Genomic DNA, 27,563 nt, shown 5'->3' on the forward strand with positions numbered 1-27,563 from the left:
ATACCTAGGCTCCAATCAAGTACAAAGAAACCAGAATGTACAGAGTGGGTACTGAAACGAAGGAGAACAAGATCAAAGGATGTTTTATTTTTATCTTTATCAGTGGGTCAAAGTTCTTTCAGAAGAGAGGCATATAGTGGACCTAGGTGATTGGTCACTTTATATGTCAAAGAGGCACACACTGAATTAGCATAGAGTGTTATAAAAGGCTTGGAGTGCAATCTCACGGTTGTCTTAGTAAGAAGAGAAAGCTTCAATGGATCCCTTTGTGGTCGTTGTGCTCTCTCTCTCCTGTTTGCTTCTCCTTTCACTCTGGAAACAGAGCTCTAAAAGAGGAAAACTCCCTCCTGGCCCCACTCCTCTCCCAATTGTTGGAAATCTCCTACAGATAGATGTTAAGGACATCACCAAATCCTTAACCAATGTAAGTATGCTCCTTCAGTGGCTTGCAAAACGTAAGTAAATTCACCTTATTTTCAAATAAAGTATATTCCTAGAGGTACATTGTTACAAGAGATCATTGTAAAGTAAGATACTTTGAGAGGCTTTTGTTGCCTTTTCCAGTTTGTCAGTGTCAGAGATAGTGGAATGAAATCATTCATTTTGTGACTAGAAAAAGATGTCGGTTTTTGCACATTAGATTCAAAATAACAAAGTGGCAATAATTTGAAGTGCTTTGTTCCTTCTTCATTTTATAGCCATTTGCTATAATTTTTGGCTGATGGTAAATGGTAAGGAACATGTTAGTAGAGATTTCATTAAATAAGCCCTTTACTATATTAACCATGTGTTTTATTCAGAATAGCTGTGAAAATTGAACTTCTCTGAAGAATTAATTTATGCCTGTTGTCAAAGAAATAGCTGTGGGTTCAGGACCAGCAAAAGCAGATAAGTGGTAGATAAGACATTATAGACTTCCATTATTAGATCCACAAACTAATATTTTAATTAAACTAGAGCTACAATATATAAACCCCCAAATGACCTTAGGGTTTAGTAATAGTAGGAAGAGGGGTAGAAGATATATAAATGTAGGGCATTTTCTCAAGTGAAAGATGGTTTAAGAGTGTTAATATAATGTATGAATACCCCTCGTTGTGTAACAGTTAGCATATATAGAGAGTAAAGGGCTGTGATTAGTATATTAAGTCTTATAAGCATGATGGTATGATTAGCTCAAGAGAACGAGGCTATAGTTATGAAGAGTACTCCTACTAGATTGATGTTATGTGGAAGGGCAAGGTTGGCAAGGCTAGTTAGGAGTCATCACATGGCTATTGGGGGAGAAGTGTTTGGAGGCCCCATGTTAGTAGTATGGTTTGGCTGTGAACTCATTTGTAGTTTGAGTTTGCAAGGCAGACTAATAGGGATGAGGTTAGTCCATGGGCAATTATTAGGGTGGTTGCACCTGTAAAACTTCAGGGCATTTGAAAGAAAATAGCTATGATAACAAGTGCCGTATGGCTTATGGAATAGTAAGTAATGAGTTACTTTAGATTAGTTTGGCACAAATGGAGCTTGTTATGATTATTCTTCATAGGGATAGTATGAGAAATAAACTTATACTCTGTTAGGGGGTTAAGGATTAAAGTGATTCGTATAATCCCATAGCCATGTAATTTTAGGTGTACTGCTGTGAGAACTATTGATCCAGCAATGGGGGCCTCTATGTGGGCTTTTGGGAGTCTGAGGTGGAGTCATAGAGAGGTGTTTTTACTATGAATGTTATGATGCATGTTAGTCATAAAAGGCTATTAGACCAGGAAATTGTTAGTTCTTGAAACTGGGTATTGGTCTTAAGGTGGACACAAGAGTGCTGATAAATTTCTCAAGCATCAGTGTTTGAATAAGTAAAGTTTCAAATTTGGGTTAGCTGTGGGACACTGAAAATAAATTAGTCATTCTCTGAGCTCAGTTTCTTTGTTAAAAATAGAGCAATAGACCTGCTGAATATGTTGATGTGAGGATTAATTGTAATATGTGTAGCAATTGTTTAACCATTACCTTTTGCATCATAGACCATCTGAGTGGCAAGTAAATTAATCATCATTATAATATTATATATGATAATTACAACAATGATTAATCATAATCATGTTTATATATAAAGTTCAGCATAATAGCCATCATCATGTTTATATATAAAATTCAGAAATATTTGAAGCCTATGTGGCTGAGTAAAAGCATACAAATACAATGAAAATATTAATCCTAGTCAGGCTCAGTAAGTGGACAAAAGTGGACAAAATAGTGACTTCATTTGCTGTTATCTCTATCTCCTTTTCTAGTTCTCAAAAGTTTATGGCCCTGTGTTCACTCTGCATTTTGGCCTGGAACGCACAGTGGTGCTGCATGGATATGAAGTAGTGAAGGAAGCCCTGATTGATCGTGGGGATGAGTTTTCTGGAAGAGGCCATTTCCCAGTCGCTGAAAGAGCTAACAGAGGATATGGTAGGTGTGAATAGGCCTGTTTCAGCATTGGTCTTGGGGATGGGGAGGATGTCAGAGACTTGCAGAGCTTGGGCAGAGGTTGCTTCCTCCTAGTTTATGTTTCTCTTCCTGTTAGGAGTGATTTTCAGCAATGGAAACAGGTGGAAGGAGATCCGGCGTTTCTCCCTCATGACCCTGCGGAATTTTGGGATGGGAAAGAGGAGCATTGAGGACCGTGTTCAAGAGGAAGCCCGCTGCCTTTTGGAGGAGTTGAGAAAAACCGAGGGTGAGTGACCCTACTCTTTTATGTCTGACCTTACTGGACTACTCTCTTCTCTACTGACATTCTTAGAAACATTTCAGGAGTGGCCAGATCCTTTTTTCTTTTTTCTTCTTCTTCTTATAATTTACATTCTGTGGTACATGTGCAGAACATGCATGTTTGTTACATAGGTTAACATGTGCCATGGTGGTTTGCTGCATCCGTCACCACGTCATCTACGTTAGGTATTTTTCTTAACCAGGCGTCCCCAAACTACAGCCCGCGGGCCGCATGCGGCCCCCTGAGGCCATTTATCCGGCCCCCCTCCGCACTTCAGGAAGGGGCATCTCTTTCATTGGCGGTCAGTGAGAGGAGCACAGTATGTGGCAGCCCTCCAACGGTCTGAGGGACAGTGAACTGGCTCCCTGTGTAAAAAGTTTGGGGATGCCTGCTTAATACTATCCCTCTTCTAGCCTGTCACCCCCCTGCTATCCCTCCCCTAGCCCCCCACACCCTGACATGGCTCAGTGTGTGATGTTCTCCTCCGTGTGTCCATATGTTCTCATTGTTCAACACTCACTTATGAGTGAGAACATGTGGTGTTTGGTTTTTTTTTATTTTTACGTCAGTTTGCTGAGAATGATGGTTCCCAGCTTCATCCATGTTCCTGCAAAGGACATAAACTTGTCCTTTTTATGGCTGTATAGTATTCCTCAGTGTATATGTGCCACATTTTCTTTATCCAGTCTATCTTTGATGGGCATTTGTGTTGGTTCCAAGTATTTGCTATTGTGAACAGTGCCACAATAAACATATGTGTTCATGTGTCTTTATATTAGAATGATTTATAATCCTTTGGGTATATACCCAGTAATGGGATTCCTGGGCAAAATGCTATTTCTATTTCTAGATCCTTGAGGAATTGCCACACTGTCTTCCACAACAGTTGAACTAATTTACACTCCCACCAATAGGTAAAAGTGTTCCTATTTCTCCATATCCTCTCTAGCATCTATTGTCTCCTGAGTTCTTAATGATCATCATTCTAACTGGCATGAGGTGTATCTCAATGTGGTTTTGATTTGCATTTCTCTAATGACCAGTGATGATGAGCTTTGTTTTTCATGTTTATTGGCTGCATAAAGGTCTTCCTTTGATAAGTGTCTGTTCATATCCTTTGTCTACTTTTTGATGGGGGTTTTGTTTTTCTTGTAAATTTGTTTAAGGTCTTTGTACATTCTAGATGTTAGCCCTTTGTCAGATGGGTAGATTGCAAAAATTTGTTCCCATTCTGTTGGTTGATGGTTCACTCTAATGATTCTTTTGTTGTGCAGCTTTTTAGTTTAATTAGATTCCATTTATCCCTTTTGGCTTTTGTTGCCATTGCTTTTGGTGTTTTAGTTATGAAGTCCTTGCCCATGCCTATGTCTTGAATGGTATTGCCTAGGTTTTTTTCTAGGGTTTTTATGGTGTTACGTCTTACATTTAAATCTTTAATCCATCTGGAGTTAATTTTTGTATAAGGCATAAGAAAGTGATCCAGCTTCAGCTTTCTGCATAATGCTAGCCAGTTTTCCCAACACCATTTATTAATAGGGAATCCCTTCCCTATTGCTTTTGTCAGGTTTGTCAAAGATCAGATGGTTGCAGATGTAGGCATTACTTCTGAAACCTCATTGGTTTCAAAGAATATCTTTATTTCTGCCTTCATTTCATTATTTATCTAGTGATCATTCAGGAGCAACATGTTCAGTTTCCATGCAGTTGTGCAGTTTTGAGTGAGTTTCTTAATCCTGAGTTCTAATTTGATTGAACTGTGGTCTGAGAGACTTTCTGTTATGATTTCCATTCTTTTGCATTTGCTGAGAAGTGTTTTACTTCCAATTATGTGGTCAATTTTAGAATAAGTGTGATGTGGTTCTGAGAAAAATGTATTTTAAGGTGTTTTTTTCCAGTTCTGTGAAGAAGGTCATTGATAGCTTAATGGGGATAGCGTTGAATCTGTAAATTACTTTGGGCAGTATGGACATTTTCATGATATTGATTCTTTCTAACCATGAACATGGAATGTTTCTCCATCTGTTTGTGTCCTCTCTTATTTTGTTTAGCAGTGGTTTGTAGTTCTTGAAGAGGTCCTTTACATTCTTTGTTAGTTGTATTCCTCGATATTTTATTCTCTTTGTAACAATTGTGAATGGCAGTTTGTTCTTGATTTGGCTCTCTGTTAGTCTGTTATTGGTGTATAGGAATGCTTGTGATTTATGCATATTGATTTTGTATCCTGAGACTTTGCTGAAGTTGCTTATCAGTGTAGGAGATTTTGGGCTGAGACGATGGGGTCTTCTAGATATACAATCAAGTCGTCTGCAAATAGAGACAATTTGACTTCCTCCTTTCCTAATTGAATACCCTTTATTTCTTTTTCTTGCACGATTTCTCTGGCTAGAACTTCCAGTACTATATTGAATAGGAGTGGTGAGAAAGGGCATCCTTGTCTAGTGCCAGATTTCAAAGGAAATGCTTCCAGTTTTTGCCATTCAGTATGATATTGGCTGTTGGTTTGTCGTAAATAGCTTTTATTCTTTTGAGATATGTTCTATCAATACCTAGTTTATTGAGGGTTTTTAGCATAAAGGGCTGTTGAATTTTGTCAAAGGCCTTCTCTGTATTGATTGAGATAATCATGTGGTTTTTTTATTTGGTTCTGTTTTTGTTATACAGGCTTATTTTGGGCTTCATATGAAATTTAAAGTACTTTTTCTAAGTTCTGAGAAGAAACTCAATGGTAGTTTGATGGGAATAGCATTGAATCTATAGATTACTTTAGGCAATGTGACCATTTTCACAATATTGATTCTTTCTATTCATAAGCATGGAATGTTTTTCCATCTGTTTGTGTCCTCTCTTATTTCCTTGAACAGTGGTTTGTAGTTCTCCTTGAAGAGGTCCTTCACATCCCCTGAAAGTTGCATTCCTGGGTATTTTATTCTCTTTATAGTCATTTTCAATGGGAGTTCACTCATGATTTGTCTCTCTGCTTGTCTCTTATTGGTATACAGGAATGCTTGTGATTATTTGTCCATTGATTTTGTGCCCTGAGACTTTACTGAAGTTGCTTATCAGCTTAAAGAATTTGGTGGCTGAAACAATAGGGTTTTCTAAATATACAATTATATCATCTGCAAACAGAGACAATTTCACTTCCTTTCTTCCTATTTAAATACCCTCCATTTCTTTCTCCTGCCTGATTGTTCTGGCCAGAACTTCCAATACAATGTTGAACAGGAGTGGTGAGAGAGGGCATCCTTGTCTTGTGCTGGTTTTCAAAGAAAATGCTTCCAGCTTTTGCCCATTCAATATGATATTGGATATGGGATGGTCATAAATAGCTCTTATTATTTTGAGATACTAAACTTTATATTTAAAGGGCTCCTGTAGGGTGGAGGAGAAGTGAGCTGGGCCTGGGGGCAGCTGCAGTCTCTGGCATCCCCAGGCCTGGAGTGGGGTTTGTACATGGCCAGCTGGCTCTGCCCTGTCTCCAGTCCTGAGCAAGCCTCCCTTGGGCCAGCCTGATGTGACCAAGTCCACTGGAGCCTGAATAAGGAGGGATCCATTGTGGTGGAGAGTCTCAGTAATGGCGGACACCCCTCCCCAACATATCTGGACCCTCCCGGGTTCAATTGTGCTTGCTGTGAAACACTAAACCCAGAGAGTTTTCAATTACTATTTTTGTTTTTGTTGTTTTTGTTGGAGGTAGGGGGTGGGACCAACCGATCCTGATCACCTGGCTCCCTGACTCAGAGTCTTTTTAAAAATTTTTTAAAGTTGAACGACCCAGCGTTCCAGTCGCTTGTTGAAAAGGCGCCGGGATCTCCCATGCTGTGACTCACTGAGTCGGCTCAAACATCAGCGCCCGCCGAGGCTCCTGGCGGTTTTTTGCCTAGGAATCTTTTTGCCTGGCTCGCTATTTTAGATGAATGGGCAACTCTGCCATCTCAGGGCTCCGATTGCAAACTAAGAGGGCTCCCAGACCAGTGGCTTTTGTAAGGAGAACCGCAGCAACAGGGAGTGGTCAAAGCAGCTGTGTGGGCCAAATCAGTCCCGCGAGGGCCAAAACAGCCACATGGCCGGAACTGCGCTGGTGACCCCTCTGCCTGGGTATCTTCTGGTCTGTGGGCAATAAAAATTCGTCTGGAAATGCGGCGTCCACCCACCCTCTGCACTTTCACTGGGAGCTGAAGTCCTGAGCTGTTCTTTGGCAGCCATCTTCCCAGCATTCTCTCTTTTCTTTTTTATTAGTCTGGCTAGTCGTCTGTCTTTTTTGTTAATCTTTTCAAAAAACCACCTCCTGGATTAGTTGATTTTTTTTATGTGTGTGTGTGTTTCTCTATCTCCTTCAGTTCTGTGCTGATCTTAGTTATTTCTTGTCTTCTGCTAGCTTTTGAATTTGCTCTTCCTTTTCTAGTTCTTTTAATTGTGATGATAGGGTGTCAATTTGAGATCTCTCCTTGCTTCTCATTTGGGCATTTATTGCTATAAATTTCTCTCTAGACACTGCTTTAAATGTGTCCCAGAGATTCTGGTACATTGTGTCTTCATTCTCATTGGTTTTGAAGAATATCTTTATTTTTGCCTGCCTTCATTTCATTATTTATCCAGTATTCACTCAGGAGAAAGTTTTTCAGTTTCCATGTAATTGTGAAGTTTTGAGTGAGTTTCTTTTTTTTTTTTTTTTGAGACGGAGTTTCGCTCTTCAGGCTGGAGTGCAATGGCACGATCTTGGCTCACCGCAACCTCCGCCTCCTGGGTTCAGGCAGTTCTCCTGCCTCAGCCTCCTGAGTAGCTGGGATTACAGGCACGCGCCACCATGCCCAGCTGATTTTTTGTATTTTTAGTAGAGACGGGGTTTCACCATGTTGACCAAGATGGTCTCGATCTCTTGACCTCGTGATCCACCCGCCTCAGCCTCCCAAAGTGCTGGGATTACAGGCGTGAGCCACCGCGCCCGGCTTGAGTGAGTTTCTTAATCCTGAGTTCTAATTCAATTGCACTGTGGTCTGAGAGACTGGTTGTTATGATTTCTGTTCTTTTGTATTTGCTGAGGAGTGATTTACTTCCATTTATGTGGTCAATTTTAGAGTAAGTGCGATGTGGTGCTGAGGAGAATGTATATTATGTGGATTTGTGGTGGGGAGTTCTGTAGATGTCTATTAGATCAGCTTGTTCCAGATCTCAGTTCAAGTCCTGAATATCCTTGTTAATTTTCTGTCTTGTTTATCTGTCTAATATCGATAGTGGAGTTTTAAAGTCACACACTACAATTGTGTGGGAATCTAAGTCTCTGTGTCATTAAGGGCTTGCTTTATGTATCTGAGTGCTTTTGTATTGGGTGCATATATATTTAAGGTAGTTAGCTCTTCTTGTTGCATTGATCCCTTTACCATTATGTAATGTCCTTCTTTGTCTCTTTTGATCTTTGTTGGTTTAAAGTCCATTTTATCAGAGACTAGGATTGTAATCCCTGCTTTTTTTTTGCTCTGCATTTGCTTGGTAAATCTTCCTCCTTCCCTTTATTTTGAGTGTTAGTGTGTCTTTGCATGTGAGATGGGTCTTCGGAATACAGCACACCAATTGGTCTTAACTCTTTCTCCAATTTACCAGTCTGTGTCTTTTAATTGGGGCATTTAGCCCGTTTACATTTAAGGTTAATATTGTTATGTGTAAATTTGCTCCTGCCATTTTGATACTAGCTGGTGGTTTTGCCCGTTGGTTGATGCAGTTTCTTCATTGGGTTGATGGTCTTTAACATTTGGTACAGTTTTGCAGTGGCTGGTACTGGTTGTTCTTTTCCATGTTTAGTGCTTCCTTCTGGAGTCTTGTAAGGCAGGCCTGGTGGTAATTAAATCTCTCATCAATTTCTTGTCCATAAAGGATTTTGTTTCTCCTTCACTTATGAAGCTTAGTTTGGCTATGAATGAATATGAAATTCTGGGTTGAAAGTTCTTTTCTTTAAGAATGTTGAATATTAGCCCCCACTCTCTTTTGGCTTGTAGGGTTTCTGCAGAGAGATCTGCTGTGAGTCTGAAGAGCTTCCCTTCGTGGGTCACCTGACCTTTATGGCTGCCCTTAGCATTTTTTCCTTCATTTCAACCCTGAATCTGACAATTATGTGTCTTGGGGTTGCTCTTCTTGATAAATGCTTTGTGGTGTTTTCTGTATTTCCTAGATTTGAATGTGCTCCTGCATTGCTAGGTTGAGGAAGTTCTGTTGGAGAATATCCTGAAGAGTGTTTTTCAACTTAATTCATTCTCCCCATCCCATTCAGATACACCCATCAAATATAGATTAGGTCTTTTCACATAATCCCATACTTCTCATAGAATTTGTTTATTTCTTTTCACTCTTTTTCTCTAATCTTGCCTTCTCATTTTATTTCATTGAGTTGATCTTCAATCTCTGATATCCTTTCTTCTGCTTGATTGATTTGACTATTGAAACTTATGTATGCTTCATGAAGTTTTTGTGCTTTTTCAGCTCCATCAAGTCATTTATGTTCTTCTCTAAGCTGGTTATTCTAGTTAGCATTTTGTCTAACCTTTTTCCAAGGTTCTTAGTTTCTTTGCATTGCATTAGAACATGTTCCTTTAGCTCACAGAAGTTTGTTATTATTCACCTTCTGAAGCCTGCTTCTGTCCATTCATCAAACTCATTCTCTATCCTGTCTTGTTCCCTTGCTGGTGAGGAGCTGTGATCCCTTGGAGGATGACAGGCTTTCTTGTTTTTAATGATTTCATATTTTTATGCTTGTTTCTTCCCATCTTTGTGGATTTGTCTACCTTTGGTCTTTGAAGTTGGTGACTTTAGAATGGTATCTCTGAGTGGATGTCCTTTCTGTTGGTGTTGAAGCTATTTCTTTTTGTTTTTTAGTTTTCTAACAGTCAGGCTCCTCTGCTGCAGGATTGCTGGAGGTCCACTCCAGACCCTGCTTGCCTGGGAATCACCTGTGGGTGCTGAAGAACAGCAAGGATTGCTGCCTATTCCTGCCTCTGGTAGCTTCATCCCAGAAAGGTACCCACCAGATGTTAGCAAGAGCTCTCCTGTATGAGGTGTCTCTTTGGATATATAGGGGTCAGGAAACCAATTGAGGAGGCAGTCTGTCCCTTATCAGAGCTCAAGTACTTTGTTGGAAGCTTTGTTTGTCTCTTCAGTGCTGCTGGGCAGGGATGTTTAAATCTGCTTCAGTGGAACTGACAACTGCCTCTTCTCTCAGGTGCTCTGTACCCAGGAAATTTGGGCTTTGTTTATAAGTCCCTGATGCTTAATTTTTTCAGAGATGCACTGTCTAGCAAGGAGGGAGTCTAGTCACAGTCTGCCTGCAGAGGAGTTGCTAAGGTGCTACAGGCTCCACCCAGCTTCTGTGTAAACTTCCTTGTGTTTTCATTTACACTGGTAAGGTTAGAACTGCCTCGGTATTGGTGGACTGCCTCGATAATGGCAGACTGCCTCGATAATGGCAGACACCCATTCCCCCACCAAGCTTGACCATCCCAGGCAGAGCTCAAGCTGCCAAAATCCCAAGCCCGTGGGATTCAGTTTGCTGGTATCTTTGGGGGCGGGACCCACTGAGCCAGAATACCTGGCTTGTCACCTTCAGCCCGCATTCTCTCAGGGGTATGGGTAGCTCTGTCTCGCAAGTGTTCCACGCACCAACCCAAATGGCCACTCAGATTTGTGCTGGAAACCCATGGCACCAGCTGAATAACTGCCCAGATTTGCAATGGAAACCCACAGTGCCTGTTGGCCCGGTGGGAATCTCCTGGTCTGTGGGCTGGAAAGACCGCAGGAGAAGTGCAGCATCCAAACTGGTGTGCCAGAGTGGCTGGAAAACTCCCTGATGGCCTCTGTTGGGTGGGGGGAGGTCCTCTGGGCCATTGCATTTGCCAGGTGATGCAGTGCCCCATAGTGCCTTGGTTTGTTCTGCTTGGGCTACACCCACTATCCAACCAGTCCTATTGAGATGAACCTGGTACCTCAGTTGAAAATGCAGAGATCAGTCACCTACATTGCTCTCACTGGGAACTGCACTCCGGAGCTGTTCCTATTTGGTCATCATGGCAGAAATCAACCCCATATTCTTTAAGAGCATACTCATCTGGCCATTATTTGACACATTTACTCAATCCTCTCTCCACTTCTTTTGTTGTTATGACAATCACTCAGAAATTTCTTGGAACACCATCTGCCAAAAGTCATTCACCATGTTTTGCAGGAAGCCTTGTGTGGTAATGTAACTCTTTTTGGGGTTTGAATTGTTGCACTTGGTTTCAAATTCAGGCATGACGATATTTGCATTGATATAATCTGAAACAAGCTCATTGGGATCACTGTCGTTTAAGACAACCCGATATGATCAAAGGGCAGTGTATTTTATATCCATTTTTGTTTTTGTTTTCTTGCCTTTGACCCTCTTTTCGGCTGCAGAGAAGTGTGCACTCTTGTTGTTGTAGTGTCTCAAATTCTTCCCAAAAGCCTTGTTTGACTTTATCTGTGGTCTCAGCTAGTTTGCTTAGTTCTCGAACTCTGATTTCTATTTCAACAGCATTTATATGAGTCACAATAAGGGGCTGCTTGAGTTGTAGTACTGTACACAATGTTTCCACCATAGTATTCTTCTTGTAATGTTCTATAAGATCTGTCAAAGAATCAAACCATTCTCCTCCATCAATGTCATATTTCAGTTCCTGACAGCAAATCATGACATAGGGTCACTTTAGACTTGCAGTCATTGCTTTCCCCTTTGTTATCACTGGTGTGCACAGAAAGAATAAAATCTCCAGAGTGGCTCTGGCTCTCTTTTACATGAAAGCTACCATGCTTTTCTTTTTCAGTTAATAGTTTCTCTGTCTCTTTTTCAGAAAAGTGTCCATAAAACCACCTTTCAGAGATAGGATCTGCACAGTTCACAGGATATTTACGCTCAATAACATCTACATTCTTCTCTTTTAACTGCCCATGATGTTCCATGTGATACTGGACCAACTCAGCTAAAGTGACAAACTTCTCCCCTCCGTACAGTTTATAATAATCACCAGTGTTCTGAATCTTTATGTGAGTGACAGCTCCATTTCTTCTAATGGAAAGTGTGAAGTCTCCAGGATTACTTTTGCTAGGCCTTGCCAAAAAACTTCCATCAACTCCTCTTGTCAACAACAGGTTTTCTGCGTCCACACCAGGGATATTTGGATGAAATAATCTCCACGATGTCATGTCCCCCCTCTGGCTCCACGATGGATCCCTCCTTATTCAGGCTCCAGTGGACTTGGTCACATCAGGCTGGCCCAAGGGAGGCTTGCTCAGGACTGGAGACAGGGCAGAGCCAGCTGGCCATGTACAAACCCCACTCCAGGCCTGGGGATGCCAGAGACTGCAGCTGCCCCCAGGCCCAGCTCACTTCTCCTCCACCCTACAGGAGCCCTTTAAATATAAAGTTTAGTATCTCAAAATAATAAGAGCTATTTATGACCATCCCATATCCAATATCATATTGAATGGGCAAAAGCTGGAAGCATTTTCTTTGAAAACCAGCACAAGACAAGGATGCCCTCTCTCACCACTCCTGTTCAACATTGTATTGGAAGTTCTGGCCAGAACAATCAGGCAGGAGAAAGAAATGGAGGGTATTTAAATAGGAAGAAAGGAAGTGAAATTGTCTCTGTTTGCAGATGATATAATTGTATATTTAGAAAACCCTATTGTTTCAGCCACCAAATTCTTTAAGCTGATAAGCAACTTCAGTAAAGTCTCAGGGCACAAAATCAATGGACAAATAATCACAAGCATTCCTGTATACCAATAAGAGACAAGCAGAGAGACAAATCATGAGTGAACTCCCATTGAAAATGACTATAAAGAGAATAAAATACCCAGGAATGCAACTTTCAGGGGATGTGAAGGACCTCTTCAAGGAGAACTACAAACCACTGTTCAAGGAAATAAGAGAGGACACAAACAGATGGAAAAACATTCCATGCTTATGAATAGAAAGAATCAATATTGTGAAAATGGTCACATTGCCTAAAGTAATCTATAGATTCAATGCTATTCCCATCAAACTACCATTGAGTTTCTTCTCAGAACTTAGAAAAAGTACTTTAAATTTCATATGAAGCCCAAAATAAGCCTGTATAACAAAGACAATCCTAAGCAAAAAGAACAAAGCTAAAGGCATCACACTACCTGACTTCAAACTATACTACAAGGCCACAATAACCAAAACAGCATGGTACTGATACCAAAAACAGATATATATATATATATATATCAGAGCCCTCAGAAATAACACCACACATCTACAACCAACTGATCTTAAACAAACCTGACAGAAACAAGCAATGGGGAAAGGATTCCTTATTTAATAAATGGTGTTGGAAAAACTGGCTAGCCATGTGCAGAAAACAGAAACTGGATCCCTTTCTTACATCTTATACAAAAATTAACTCAAAATGGATTAGAGACTTAGTGTAAGACCTAAAACCATAAAAACCATAGAACAAAACCTAAGCAATACCATTTAGGATATAGGCATGGACAAAGACTTTGTGACTAAAACACCAAAGGCAATGGCAACAAAAGTAAAAATTGACAAATGGGATCTAATTAAACTAAAGAGCTTCTGCACAGCAATAGAAACTATCATCAGAGTGAACAGGCAATCTACAGAATGGAAGAACATTTTTGCAATCTATCCATCTGACAGAGGTCTAATATCCAGAATCCACAAGGAACTTAAACAAGTTTACAAGAAAAAAACAAACATCCCCATCAAAAAGTGGGTGAAGGTTATGAACAGACACTTCTCAAAAGAAGACATTTAAGTGGTCAACAAATATATGAGGAAAAAGCTCATTATCACTGGCCATTAGAGAATACAAATCAAAACCACAAATACCATCTTATGCCAGTTACAATGGCTGTAATTAAAAAGTCAGGAAACAACAGATGCTGGCAAGAATGTGGAGAAATAAGAACACTTTTATGCTGTTGGTGGGAGTGCAAATTGGTTCAACCATTGTGGAAGACAGTGTGATGATTCCTCAAGGATCTAGAACCGAAAATTCCATTTGATCCAACAATCCCATTATTGGGTATATACTCAAAGAGTTATAAATCATTCTACTTTAAAGACACATGCACATGTATTTTTATTGCAGTACTATTTACAATAGCAAAGACTTGGAACAACCCAAATGCCCATCAATGATAGACTGAATAAAGAAACCATGGCATATATACACCATGGAATACTATGCAGCCATAAAAATGATGAGTTCATGTCCTTTTGAGGGACATGGATAAATCTGGAAACCATCATTCTCAGCAAATTAACATGAGAGCAGAAAACAAAACACGACATGTTCTTACTCGTAAGTGAGAGTTGAACAGTGAGAACACACAGATACAAGGAGGGGAGCATCACACACGGGGGCCTGTCAAGTGGTGGGAGGCAAGGAGCAGGAGAGCTTTAGGACAAATGCCTAATGTATGTGGGGCTTAAAACCCAGATGACAGATTCATAGGTGCAGTAAACCACCATGGCACATATATACCTACGTAACAAAGTTGCACCTTTTGCGCGTGTCTCAGAACTTAAAGTAAAATTTAAAATTTTTAAAAATTTATTGTCAAATAGAAAGTTTTAATTTAATTTTTTGGCAAACTAATCTCTGTTAGACATACTATTCAGTTATATTTGTTTTCCTTCTCATAAAAAACATTCTGCTTCTTACATTTATTTCCTCAAATACATGAATTCACATATAGTCTCTCTAGTTACTCTCTACTGGCTCAACACATGATTCTTTCAGCTATTCATTATATATAAAAAGCTTTGAAATCTCTGATTATTCTCACCCTTTCTACCTCAGTGCCTTGTTGTCTACAGACTGATGTGATTTCCTCTGAAACTTGAATTACTAGTTTTTTTAAAAAGTCTCTCTGTCTCTTTTTTTTTCCCCGAAGTAAAGGCAAATAGGCTGTGAATGTAAATTTATAATTTGAACAACCATTATTTAACCAGCTAGGTTGTCATTGGTCAACTTGGGATTAATGTAATAGTGATGTGCTGATTTTATGCAAGCCGAGCACTTTTTTGCTATTAAGGGAATTTGTAGGTAATATATTGCTTAAAATGTCAAACTATTACTATCTGTTAACAAAGTGTTTTATATCTAAAGTTTAATAGTATTTTAAAATTGTTTCTAATTCTTTAGCCTCACCCTGTGATCCCACTTTCATCCTGGGCTGTGCTCCCTGCAATGTGATCTGCTCCATTATTTTCCAGAAACGTTTTGATTATAAAGATCAGCAATTTCTTAACTTGATGGAAAGGTTGAATGAAAGCACCAAGATTTTGAGCACCCCCTGGATCCAGGTAAGGCCAAGATTTTTGTTTCCTGAGAAACCACTTATGCAATTTTTTTCTGACAAATCCAAAATTCTATATGAACCAAACTCTGAAGTGCATTTCTGAATACTACAGTCATACCCAGACAACCATGGGGTGATGCCTAATCCCTTTATTTTATGCACAAGAAATAAATGCCCCAATATAGGCTTGGCTTCTGAGCCCATTAACTCCCTGATCAGTGTTTTTTTTCCACTCAACTCCAAAGCCTTGTTTTTATAAAGTGCTTCGGTGACAGCCCAAAAGCATGCCCATATCACTCCATGGACATCCAGGCACTTTGGAGGCTTCCATTACTCATAAGACTTGTTCTCCAACTCACACTTTGTCATATTATGTGGCAGAAATATCCTAATCTAAAAGACATTATCTCCTTCAAGGAGGGAGAATATTGGGACCATAGAAGCTGCCAAAAAACACTGAATAAGGTAGGGGTGTTTGATATCTCAGTTGGGATTCTAGCTGATGAGATAGCTGGGTTAGGAATGACAAAATTATTGGTTTTATGGTGTATGAATCATAAACAGACATCACACGTTTACCCTGTGCTGAATTGGCGTGTTTTATACTCTACCTAAATAATAATTGTATAATATTAGAGAAGTAATTTAACTGCTCTGGTACACACTTGGAATTTGAAGTATCTTTGAGCCCCTCCTACTTCTAAAGTGCTAATTTCATTTCAGAAGCTGCTTGATAGAAATCAACAAAGCAGGGACTAGCTTTGTACTATTAATCAGATTGTCCAAACTCTCTTAACCTACGCTGCCATCCACAAAATGTGAATTTATTAATTTATACTATCTTATATTTCAAGATTGTAGAAAAGAATTGTAAAAAGTAGGAGAGTTAATGTAAAGATGCTTTTATACTATAAAAAGGAGATATGAGTCTAGGAAATGATTATCATCTTTGATTTTCTGTTCAAAATTTTCTTCCTCAAATCTTTTATTATCAAAGAATTACTACATATGCACAATAAAAAATTTCCCCATCAATATATACAATATATTTTATTATACTTGTAGCTGTAATTTACAACCAGAGCATGGTATATGGTATATATGCCTTTATTAAATACTTTTAATTTAATAAATTATTGTTTTCTCTTAGATCTGCAACAGTTTTCCTCCTTTCATTGATTATTTCCCGGGAACTCATAACAAGTTACTTAAAAACATTGCTTTGACAAAAAGTTTTATTTTGGAGAAAGTAAAAGAACACCAAGAATCAGTAGACATTAACAACCCTCGGGACTTCATTGATTGCTTTCTGATCAAAATGAAGAAGGTAAAATGTTAATGAAAGCTTCGTTACGTGACTGCCTGTGTATTTGTAATTCACTGACTAGTTCTGTGTTTACTAGGGATATTTAACTGGTCAAGCAGAATTGCTTGAGAAGCACTTTAAGTTTTTATTGTATGCATGAATATCCAGTAAGCATCCTGGAAAATATAAAATTAAATTGTTAAATAATTAGAGTATGCAGATAAAATTGTTTACATAAAAATAATCTACCCAAACAATAAAGATGGCCAAATAGGAACAGCTCCAGTCTGCAGATTCCAGCAAGATCAACAGAGAAAGCAGGCGATTTCTGCATTTCTAACTGAGGTACCTGGTTCATCTCACTGGGATTGGTTAGACAGTGGGTGCAGCCCATGGAGGGTGAACAGAAGCAGGATGGGGTCTTGCCTTATCTGAGAAGCACAAGGGGTCAAGGAACTCCCACCCCTAGCTAAGGGAAGCCATGTGGGACCCTGCCATAAGGGACGGTGCTATCTAGTTCATATACTACACGTTTTCCATGGTCTTCACAACCCACAGACCAGGATATTCTCTAAGGTGCCTATTCCATGAGAGCCCTGGGTTTCAAGCACAAAACCTGGTGGCCATTCGGGCAGACACCAAGCTAGCTGCAGGAGGTTTTTTTTTTTTGTTTTTTTGTTTTTTTAAATTTTAAACACCCCAGTGACATCAGAAATGCCAGTGAGAAAGAACTGTTTAGTCTCCTGGAAAGGGGACTGAAGCCAGAGAGCCAAGTGGTCTAGTGGAACCCACCCTCATGGAGCCTAGCAAGCTAAGATCAGTGGCTTGAAATTCTCACTGCCAGCACAGCAGTCTGAAGTTGAGCTAGGATGCTGGAGCTTGATGGGGGTAGGGTTGTCCACCATTACGAGGCTTGAGTAGGCAGTTTTCCCCTCACAGTGTAAACAAAGCTTCCAGGAAGTTCAAACTGGGTGGAGTCCACTGCAGCTTGGCAAAGCTGCTGTAACCAGACTACCTCTCTATATTCCTCCTCTCTGGGCAGGAAATCTCTGAAAGAAAGGCAGCAGCCCCAGTCAGGGGCTTATAGATAAAACTCCCATCTCTCTAGTACAGAGTACCTGGGGAAAGGGGTGGCTGTGGACACAGCATCAACAGACTTAAACATTCCTGCCTGCCAGCTCTGAAGGGAGCAGCAGATCTCCCAGCACAGCACTCAAGATCTCTAAGAGACAGATTGCCTCCTCTGGTGGGTCCATGATCACCATGCCTCGTGACTGCAAGACACTGCCCAAAAGTGGTCGACAGACACCTCAGACAGAAGAGCTCTGGCTGGTGTCTGGCAGGTGTCCCTCTGTGACAAAGCTTCCAGAAAAAGGAATAGGCAACAATATTTGCTGTTCTGCAACCTCTTCTGGTGATATCCAGGCAAACAGGGTCTGGAGTGGAGCTCCAGAAAACTAGCTGACCTGCAGAAGAGGGGCCTAAGTGTTAGAAGGAAAACTAACAAACAGAAAGAAATAGCATCAACATCAACAAAAAGGATGTCCACACAAAAACTCCATCCAAAAGTCACCAGCATCAAAGACCAAAGGTAGATAAATCCATAAAGATGAGGAAAAACTAGTGAAAAAATGCCTAAAATTTCAAAAACCAGAATGCCTCTTCTCCTCCAAAGGATTACAACTCCTCACCAGCAAGGGAACAAAACAGGGCAGAGAATGAGTTTAATGAATTGACAGATGCAGGCTTCAGAAGGTGGCTAATAAAAAAACTCCACCAAGCCAAAAAAGCATGTTCTAACCCAATACAAGGAAGTTAAGAACCTTGAAAAAAGGTTAAAGGAATTGTTAACTAGAATAACCAGTTTAGAGAAGAATATAAATGGCCTGATGGAACTGGAAAACACAGCATGAGAACTTATACAAAACATATGCAAGTATCAATAGATGAATCAATTAAGTGGAAGAGAGGATATCAGAGATTGAAGATCAACTTAGTGAAATAAAGCATGAAGACAAGATCAGAAAAAAAAAATGAATGAAAAGCAATGAACAAAGCCTCCAAGAAATATAAGACTGCTGTATTTGAAAAGACCAAACCTACATTTTATTGGTGTACCTGAAAGTGATAGGGAGAATGGGACCAAGTTGGAAAACGTTCTTCAGGATATTATCCAGGAGAACTTCCCCATTCAAGCAAGGCAGGCCAACATTCAAATTCAGAAACTATGGAGAACACCACAAAGATACTCCTTGAGAAATAGCAATCCCAAGACAGATAATCATCAGTTTCACCAAGGTTGAAATGAAGGAAAAAATGTTAAGGACTTCCAGAGAGAAAGTTCAGGTTACCCACAAAGGGAAGGCCATCAGACTAACAGCAGATCTCTCAGGAGAAACTTTACAAGCCAGAAGGGACTGGGGGCCAACATTTAACATTCTTAAATAATATAATTTTTAGCCCAGAATTTTATATCCAGAAAATCTAAGCTTCATAAGTGAAGGAGAAATAAAATCCCTCACAGACAAGCAAATGCAGAGAAATTTTGTTACCATCAGGCCTGCCTTACAAGAGCTTTTCAAGGAATCACTAAATATGGAAAGGAACAACCAGTACCAGCCACTGCAAAAACATACCAAATGGTAAAGACGATTGACACTGTGAAGAAACTGTGTCAACTAATGGGCAAAATAACCAGCTAGCATTATAACGACAGGATCGAATTCACAAATAACAATATTAAACTTAAATGTAAATGGGCTAAATGCCCTAATTAAAAGATGTGGACTAACAAATTAGGAGTCTCAGTCTCTGTAGGTCTCTAAGAACTTGCTTTTCTTCAAAGGAGCCAAAGGGGATTTTGACAGGATTGCATTAAATCTGTAGAACAGGGAGTTATGCCATTAAAAAATTGAAGTGAAATTCACATAACATAGATTAACCAGTTTAAAGAGTACACTTAAGTGGTATTTAATGTATTCACAGTGTTGTGCAACCACCAGCTTTCTCTGGTTTCAAAATGTTTCTATCGCTCCACAAAACCTTTTCATATTGATTAAATAATCACTCCATTCCCTTACCACATCATGTAATAACCTCTAATCTTTCTGTCTCTGTGAGATTGCCTGTTATGGCTATGTAAAGGACTCATAGCATATGTAACCTGTTATTTCTGGGTTGTTTCACTTACAATGTTTTGAAGACTCATCTAAGTTGCAGCATATATCAGCACTTCATTCTTTTTTGTGGCTGAAAATATTTCATTTTCCATGCACATATATCACAATTTGTTATTCATCTGTTTATGGACATTTGCATGTTTCCAACTTTGGGCTCTTATAGATAATTCTGTGTTGACCATTGTGTATGTTTCTTTATGGGCATGTTTTAATTATTCTTGGGTATATTCTCAGGAGTTGAGTTGCTGGGTCAAATGGTAATTTTATGTTTATCTTCTTGTATAAGAGTCAAACTTTTCTACAGTGAATGTGGCACTTTATATTCCTTCCAGCAATGTAGGATTTCTATTTTTCCACATAGTTGCTATACTTGTAATTTTCTGTATTAAAGCCATCCTAGTGAATGCAAAGTGGTATCTCAATTTGAATTTATTGATTTATTTAGAGACAGAGTCTCACTCTGTTGCCCAGGCTGGAGTGCAGTGGCATGATCTCAACTCCCTGGAACCTTGCCTCCTGGGTTCAAGCAATTCCCCTGCCTCAGCCTCCAGAGTAGCTGGGATTACAGGAATGCACCACAATACCTGGCTAATTTTTATATTTTTGGTAGAGATAGGGTTTCACTATGTTAGCCTGGCTGTTCTAGAACGCTTGACATCAGGTGATCTGCCCACCTTGGCCTCCCTAAGTGCTGGGATTACAGGTGCGAGCCACCACACCCAGCTCTCATTGTGGTTTTAACTTGTATTTAATGACCAGTGATTTTGAACTTCTTTTAATATACTATTGCTTATTTGTATATCTTCTTTGGAGAAATGTCATTTAAGTCAAGTTTTTTATTTAAATTAAGTTGCCTTTATTTTCTTTTTAAGCTGTTAGAATTGTTTATGTATTCAAATCATTAAACTCTCACATATACATAATATAAAAATATTTCCTCCCATTCTGTCAGTGGCTATTCACATTCTTAATTATATTCTTGTTGGACAAAGTTTAATTTTGATGAAGTTTGGTTTATCTATTTTTTTGCCACTCTGGTATCAAATTTATAAATCTATTACCAAATATTAAGTCATAAAGATTTACTCCTATGTTTTATTCTAAGAGTTTTATAGTTTTGGCTCTTATATTTAAGTTTTTCCAGTCATTGTTAGTTGTATTTTTCATTTGGAGTGATAGGGAAGGTTCCAGCTTCATTCTTTTGCATTTCATCGTCCGATGGTCTTACAATCATTTATTGAAGAGATTTTTTTCCTCAGATTGACTGGTCTAGGCACCCTTGATCAAAGTAAATTGGCCATAGATGTTTAGATTTATTCCTTGATTTCAGTTTTATTCCATTGTCTTGCTGTCTATATGCTAGTACAACACTGTTTTGATTATTATACTTTGTAGGAAGTTTTGAAGTTGGAAACTGAGTATTCGCTGATACAGAAATTAAGAAGAAATTACTTAGGGAGATAGTAAGCATTTGGGAGTCCTTAGTAGGGTTTCTCTTTTTAATGAAAAGCAGCCCCAAATCATTTGCTAACAAATAGTAGCCTGTATAATCGAGCTGCACCGCTTCACCCTCAGTGCCAATGTGGGTGACCTCAAACTCTGCCGGATGCCAGAGGTGCCAGGTCTGCAAAGTACACCCTCCTGCTGGACTGCGCTGTGTCAGGACCGACTGGCACACATTCTTCTGGCTATGGTGCCTGATCTATAACTCCTGGACCACTGCTCCGCAGTGACCCCCCATGGTCTGGCCCCAGGAGTAAGCAGCTTTCTACAGATGGCTGTCTCCTTCACCTACCGACATCTGGCACTCTTCACAGACACAGGCTACATCTGGATGGGGACAGCATCACTCAATGAGAAGCTGTGTGAGTTCAACTGCAACGTCCAGGCACCTCCAAAGCAGATGATTGGTTCAATCAAGTGTGACATTTACATAGTAGGTAGGGAAGGCTGGCCACCCCACTCTAATCTTATTATGCAAATAGGACTTTCCACTTGACTCGTGCCATTTTGTCTGCTCCTTACGGTACACGTGGCTGGCAAAGGGAAGGGATGATAAAGCCGCCATTTTGAACATACCTAGTCACAGGTAGTTCTTGCCTACCCGCGTTCACCCACACAAGCTTCCAGCTTGCATGTCTATGTCTGGTGCAGCCGTCCTCGTAGCAAGGAGAAGGCTGTGTTGGTGGCCTGGGAGAGGCGGCTGATCGTGGTGGGTGATGCACCCGAGAACATCCAGTTTGTGCTGGACGAGGACTCCTACCTGGTACCTGAGCTCCATGGTGTCCGCATCTTCTCCCGCAGCACCCACGAGTTTCTGCATGAGGTTCCAGCGGCCAGCAAGGAGATCTTCAAAATTGCCTCAGTAGCCCACAGGGCGCTGCTCTTGGAGGCTCAGAAGGAATATGAGAAAGAGAATCAGAAGGCAGACGAGTACCTGTGGGAGATCCAGGAGCTGGGCCGGCTGACGCAGGCCGTGCAGCAGTGCATTGAGGCTGCAGGACATGAGTACCAGCCAGACATGCGGAAGAGTCTGCTCAGGGCCGCCTCCTTCGGAAAGTGTTTCCTGGACAGATTTCCGCCCGACAGCTTCGTGCACATGTGTCAAGACCTGCATGTGCTCAATGCTGTTAGGGACTACCACATTGGGATCCCTCTCACCTATAGCCAACACAAGCAGCTCACCATCCAGGTGCTGCTGGACAGGATTGTGTTGCAGAGACTTTATTCCCTGGCCATCCGGGTAGGCGAGTACTTGCACCTTCCTGAAGTACAGGGCATCAGCAGGATCCTGGCCCGTTGGGCCTACTATAAGGTGCAACAGAAGGATGTTTCAGATGAGGATGTGGCTCGAGCCATTAACCAGAAGCTGGGGGACACACCTGGTGTCTCTTACTCTGACATTGCTGCATGAGCCTATGGCTGTGGCTGCACAGAGCTGGCCATCAACCTGCTGGAGTATGAGCCATGCTCAGGAGATCAGGTACCCCTTCTCCTAAAGATGAAGAGAAGCAAACTGGCACTAAGCTAGGCCATTGAGAGTGGAGACACTGATCTGGTGTTCACAGTGTTGCTGCACCTGAAGAATGAGCTGAACTGGGGAAATTCTTTTCATGACTCTTCAGAATCAGCCCATGGCCCTGAGTTTGTATTGACAGTTCTGTAAGCATCAAGAGCTAGAGATGCTGAAGGATGACAATCAGGATGACAATCATGAGGAATTGGGCAGCTTCCACATCTGAGCCAGCTATGCTGCAGAAATTGGATTGAGGGCCAAATAGCTCTTTAGACAGCGGCCTATGCCTTCTACAAGGCCAAGAATGAGTTTGCAGCCAAGGCTACAGAGGATCAAATGCGCTCCTATGGCTGTGGCAGAGCCTAGAAGACAAGCTGGGGTGCCAGTTCCTAGACCTGTCTCTGCGTGACACTATTACCGCCCTCATTCTTGGTGGTCACAACAAGCGTGCAGAGCAGCTGGCACGTGACTTCCGCATCCCTGTCAAGAGGCTCTGGTGGCTGAAGCTGACTGCCCTGGCAGATTTGGAAGACTGGGAAGAACTAGAGAAGTTTTCCAAGAGCAAGAAATCACCCATTGGTTACCTGCCTTTTGTGGAGATCTGCATGAAACAACACAACAAATACAAAGCCAAGAAGTATGCTTTCCGTGTGGGTCCTGAGCGGAAGGTCAAGGCTTTTCTTCTTGTTGGTGATGTGGCTCAGGCTGCAGACATGGCCATCGAACACCTGAACGAGGCTGAGCTGAGCCTCCTATTGTCCCACTGCATGGGAACCACAGATGGGGCCATGGCTGACAAGATTCAATGGGCCAGTGCACAAGCCCAGAAGAAGTGATGAGTCCACCCTGCACACCTCAAGCAAGGGGTTCCTCCTAGCACCTGGGCTTGGCAGAAGGGTCATAGTTCATCCAGCTCCTCCCCTAGAGCAATGCTGAGGAGGCGGTGAGGGGGTGGGGTGGGTGGTAGCAGGGCTGTCTGGTTGTATATAACTTTGGAACAATTAAAAAAAAAGTACTAGATGTAGAATGGACTCTTTCTGGATGTTGTAGTCAGACAGGGTGCACCCATCTTCCAGCTGCTTTCCGGCAAAGATCAACCTCCGCTGGTCAGGAAGGATGCCTTCCTGGTCCTGGATCTTTGCCTTGACGTTCTCAATGGTGTCACTGGGCTCAACCTCAAGGGTGATGGTCTTACCAGTCAGGGTCTTCACTAATATCTGCATCCCACCTCAGAGACGGAGGACCAGTTTAGTTTTAAAATCAAGTTTACTTTATATTTTGTATTTAGTTATCATCATTGATTGGCTGATTTTGAAATGATACCATATGAAATATCTTTAAAAAAATTTTTTTCAACTTTTATTTTAGATTCAGGAAGTGCATGTTCAAGTTTGTTACATAGGTATATTGTGTGATGCTAAAGTTTAGGGTGCAAATAATTCCATCACCCAGGTGAGGATAGTTTCCAATAGGTAGTTTTTCAGCTCTTGCTTTTATATCTCTCTATCCTCTATAGTAATTGCCAGTGTGTATTGTTTCCATATTTGTGTCCCACTTTTATATGAGAACATGTGGGATTTGTTTTTCTGTTGTTGCATTAGTTCTCTTGAGAAAACGGCCTCTAGCTACATGTATGTTGCTGCAAAGATATGATTTTTTTAATGGCTGCATAGCATTTCCTGGTGTATATATACCACATTTTCTTTATGCCACACACCATTGGTTGGTTCTGTGTCTTTCCTATTGTGACTAGTGCAGGGATGGACATACAAGCACATGTGTCTTTTTGGTAGAATAATTTGCTTTCCATTGGGTGCATGCCTAGTAGTGGAATTGTTGTGTCAAGTGGTAGTTCTGTTTTTAGTTCTTTGTGAAAGCTCCAAACTGCTTCCCATAGTGGCTGAACTAACTGACATTCCCACCAGTAGTGTATAAGTGTTCCCTTTTCTCTGCAGCCTCACCAACATCTCTTATTTTTTGGCGTTTTAATTATATCCGTTCTGACTGATATGAGATATCTTATTGTGGTTTTGATTTTTATTTATCTGATGATTAGTGATGTTGGGCGTTTTTGTCATATGCTTGTTGGCCATGTGTATGTCTTCTTTGAAAAATATATGTCTTTTGCCCACTTTTTAATGGAGTTATTTGTTTTTTAACTTGTCAAATTGTCTAAGTTTCTTATAAATTCTTGATATTGGACCATTGTTGGATTCACAGTTTGCAAATATTTTGTCCCATTCTGTAGGTTGTCTGTTTATCCTGTTGATAGTTTTTCTTGCTGTGCAAAAGCTCTTTTATTAGGTCCCACTTGTCAATATTCATTTTGGTTCCAATTGCTTCTAAGGAATTATTCATAAATTCTTTGATGAAGCCTGTATCCAGAATGATACTTCATAGATTTTTTTTCTATAGAATTCTTATAGTTTGAGGTCTTAAATTTAGATCATTATTCCATCTTAAGTTAATTTTTGTATATGGTTCAAGGAAGTGTTCCAGTTTCATTCTGCATATAGCTAGTCAGTTATCCTAGTTCAATTTACTGAATAGATACTCATCTCCTCATTATTTATTTTTGTCAATTTTGTTGAAGATCAGATAGCTATAGGGGTGTGGCTTTATTTCTGGCTTCTATACTTCTGTTCAATTTGTTTTGTACCATGTACATGTTGTCTTGGTTACTGTAATCTTACAGTACAGTTTGAAATCACCTTATGTGAAGCTTTCAACTGTTCTTTTTGCTTAGGATTGTTTTGGCTATTTGGGTTCTTCTTTGGTTCCATATGATTTTTAGAATAGTTTTTTTGTGTCAGTTTGCTGAGAATGATGGTTTCCAGGTTCATCCATGTCCCTACAAAGGACGTGAACTCATCGTTTTTGATGGCTGCGTAATATTCCATGGTGTATATATACCACATTTTCCCTATCCAGTCTATCATCGTTGAGGGGAGCACTACACACAGGGGTCCGTTGGGGGGAAGTAGGGGAGAAACGGGGGGGTGGGGAGGTGGGAAGAGATAGCATGGGGAGAAATGACAGATACAGGCAAGGGGACGGAAGGCAGAAAACCACACTGCCATGTGTGTACCTATGCAACAATCTTGCATGTTCTTCACATGTACCCCAAAACCTAAAATGCAATAAAAAATATATATTAAAAAAAAAGAATAGTTTTTTTCTAATTCTGTGAAAAATGACACTGGTAGTTTGATAGGAATAACATTGAATCTGTAGTTTGCTTTGGCAGTCTAGTCATTTTAATGATATTGATTATTTCAATCCATATGCATGAGATATTTTTCCATTTGTTTGTGTCATCTGTGATTTTGTTCAGCAGTGTTTTGTAGTTCTCCTTTGTAGAGACCTTTTGCCCCCGCCCCCCCATTTTTAGCTGTATTCCTAGGTTTTCTTTTTGTGGCTATTGTAAATGGGATTGGGTTCTTGATTTAGCTTTTGGCATGAAAATTTTTAGTGTATAAAAGTGCCACTGATTTTTACTTACTTTTTAAAATTTGAATGCCTCTTATTCATTTCTCTTTCCTAATTGTAGTGGTTAGGACTTACAGCACTATTTTGCTTTGTTTTGTTTTATTTAACTTTGGGGTTACTTATTTATTCTCTTTTGATAATTTCCAGATACACTTTGACCAGTAAATCAGAGGTGATTTTCTCTCTATCCCATATCCATTTACTTTTTGAAAAACAAGCAATGGGGAATGGATTATCTATTTCATAAATGGTGCTGGGAGAACTGGCTAGCCATATACAGAAAATTGTACACCTTATACAAAAACTAACTCAAGATAGGTAAAAGACTTAAACGTAAAACCCAAAACTATAAAAATACTGGAAGACAACCTAGGCAATACCATTCTGAACATAGGCCAACAATTATATGTTGCAAAATTTTGTTTTGAATATAGGACTGAAGGACTCAAGCTGTTTGGCAACACATATTTTGTTTTCATCAGCTCTAGTTTTCTCAGTGCTAATCTACACATTACAGTTAGAGAATACCACCTTTTCACCCTGATCTTTAACATTCCAACAGTATAATCCCAGCCTAATTTTAGTCTCATATTCTTTCCACTACTTTCCTTTCTTTTGTTTCTTTAACTTTTATTTTAAGTTCAGGGGTACATGTGCAGGTTTGTTATACAACTAAACTTGTGTCATGGGGGTTTGTTGTGGAGATTGTTTCATCATCTGAGTATTAAGCCTAGAACTCACTAGTTATTTTTCTTGATCCTCTCCCTTCTCCCATCCTCCACCCTCCTATAGGCCCCAGCGTGTGTTGTTCCCTATAGGTGTTCATATATTCTCATCTTTTGGCTCACACTTATAAGTGAGAACATGCAGTATTTGGTTTTATGTTCCCTGCATTAATTTGCTAAGGATCATGGCCTCTAGCTTCCTCCATTTTATTGCAGAAGACATGATCCCATTGTTGTTTATGGGTTTATAGTATTCCATGATGTATATGTACCAGATTTTCTTTATTTACTCTAACACCGATAGGCATGTAGGTGGATTTGATATCTTTGCTATGGTGAATAGTGCCGTGATGAACATGCATGTGCATGTGTCTTTATAATAGAATGATTTCTATTCCTTTGGGTATATAGCCAGTAATGGGATTCCTGGATCAAATAATATTTCTGCCTTTAAGTCTTTGAGAAGTTGCTACTCTGTTTTCCACAATAGTTGGACTAATTTACACACCCACCATCAGTGTATAAGCATTTCTTTTTCTCCATAATCTTGCTAACATCTGTTATTTTATGGCGTTTTAGTAATAACCATTCTGAATGGTGTAAGATGGTATCTCATTGTGGTTTTAATTTGCACTTTTTAAATAATCAGTGATGTTGAGCTTTTTTCATATGATTGTTGGCCATATGTATGTCTTCTTTTGAAAAGTGTCTGTTTATGTCTTTGTCCACT

The 27,563-nt window shown here is 40.1% G+C and overlaps 1 protein-coding gene and 2 pseudogenes across 5 annotated transcripts in view; 2 read left to right on the forward strand and 1 right to left on the reverse strand.

Annotated features, from left to right (window-relative positions):
* The first annotated feature begins 171 nt into the window (after positions 1–171).
* CYP2C19 (cytochrome P450 family 2 subfamily C member 19) overlaps positions 172–27,563 on the forward strand; it is a 64,938-nt gene continuing 37,546 nt past the window's right edge. For all 5 annotated transcript variants that reach the window (XR_012512898.1, XR_012512899.1, XR_012512900.1 and 2 more), the window contains exons 1-5: positions 172–424; positions 2,289–2,451; positions 2,567–2,716; positions 14,962–15,122; positions 16,269–16,445. Coding sequence is in view for 1 of the 5 variants with exons in the window: in XM_003922370.4 (XP_003922419.1) it covers positions 257–424; positions 2,289–2,451; positions 2,567–2,716; positions 14,962–15,122; positions 16,269–16,445 (819 nt within the window). In the remaining 4 variants the exon portion in view is untranslated. The remainder of the gene's footprint in view (positions 425–2,288; positions 2,452–2,566; positions 2,717–14,961; positions 15,123–16,268; positions 16,446–27,563) is intronic.
* Positions 10,762–11,972, reverse strand: LOC104650505 (tyrosine-protein phosphatase non-receptor type 11-like; annotated as a pseudogene).
* LOC104650504 (vacuolar protein sorting-associated protein 16 homolog pseudogene) lies at positions 21,378–25,577 on the forward strand (annotated as a pseudogene).

The sequence above is a fragment of the Saimiri boliviensis genome, chromosome 12 (genome assembly GCF_048565385.1).
Source record: "Saimiri boliviensis isolate mSaiBol1 chromosome 12, mSaiBol1.pri, whole genome shotgun sequence".
In the NCBI taxonomy this organism is placed as follows: domain Eukaryota; kingdom Metazoa; phylum Chordata; class Mammalia; order Primates; family Cebidae; genus Saimiri; species Saimiri boliviensis.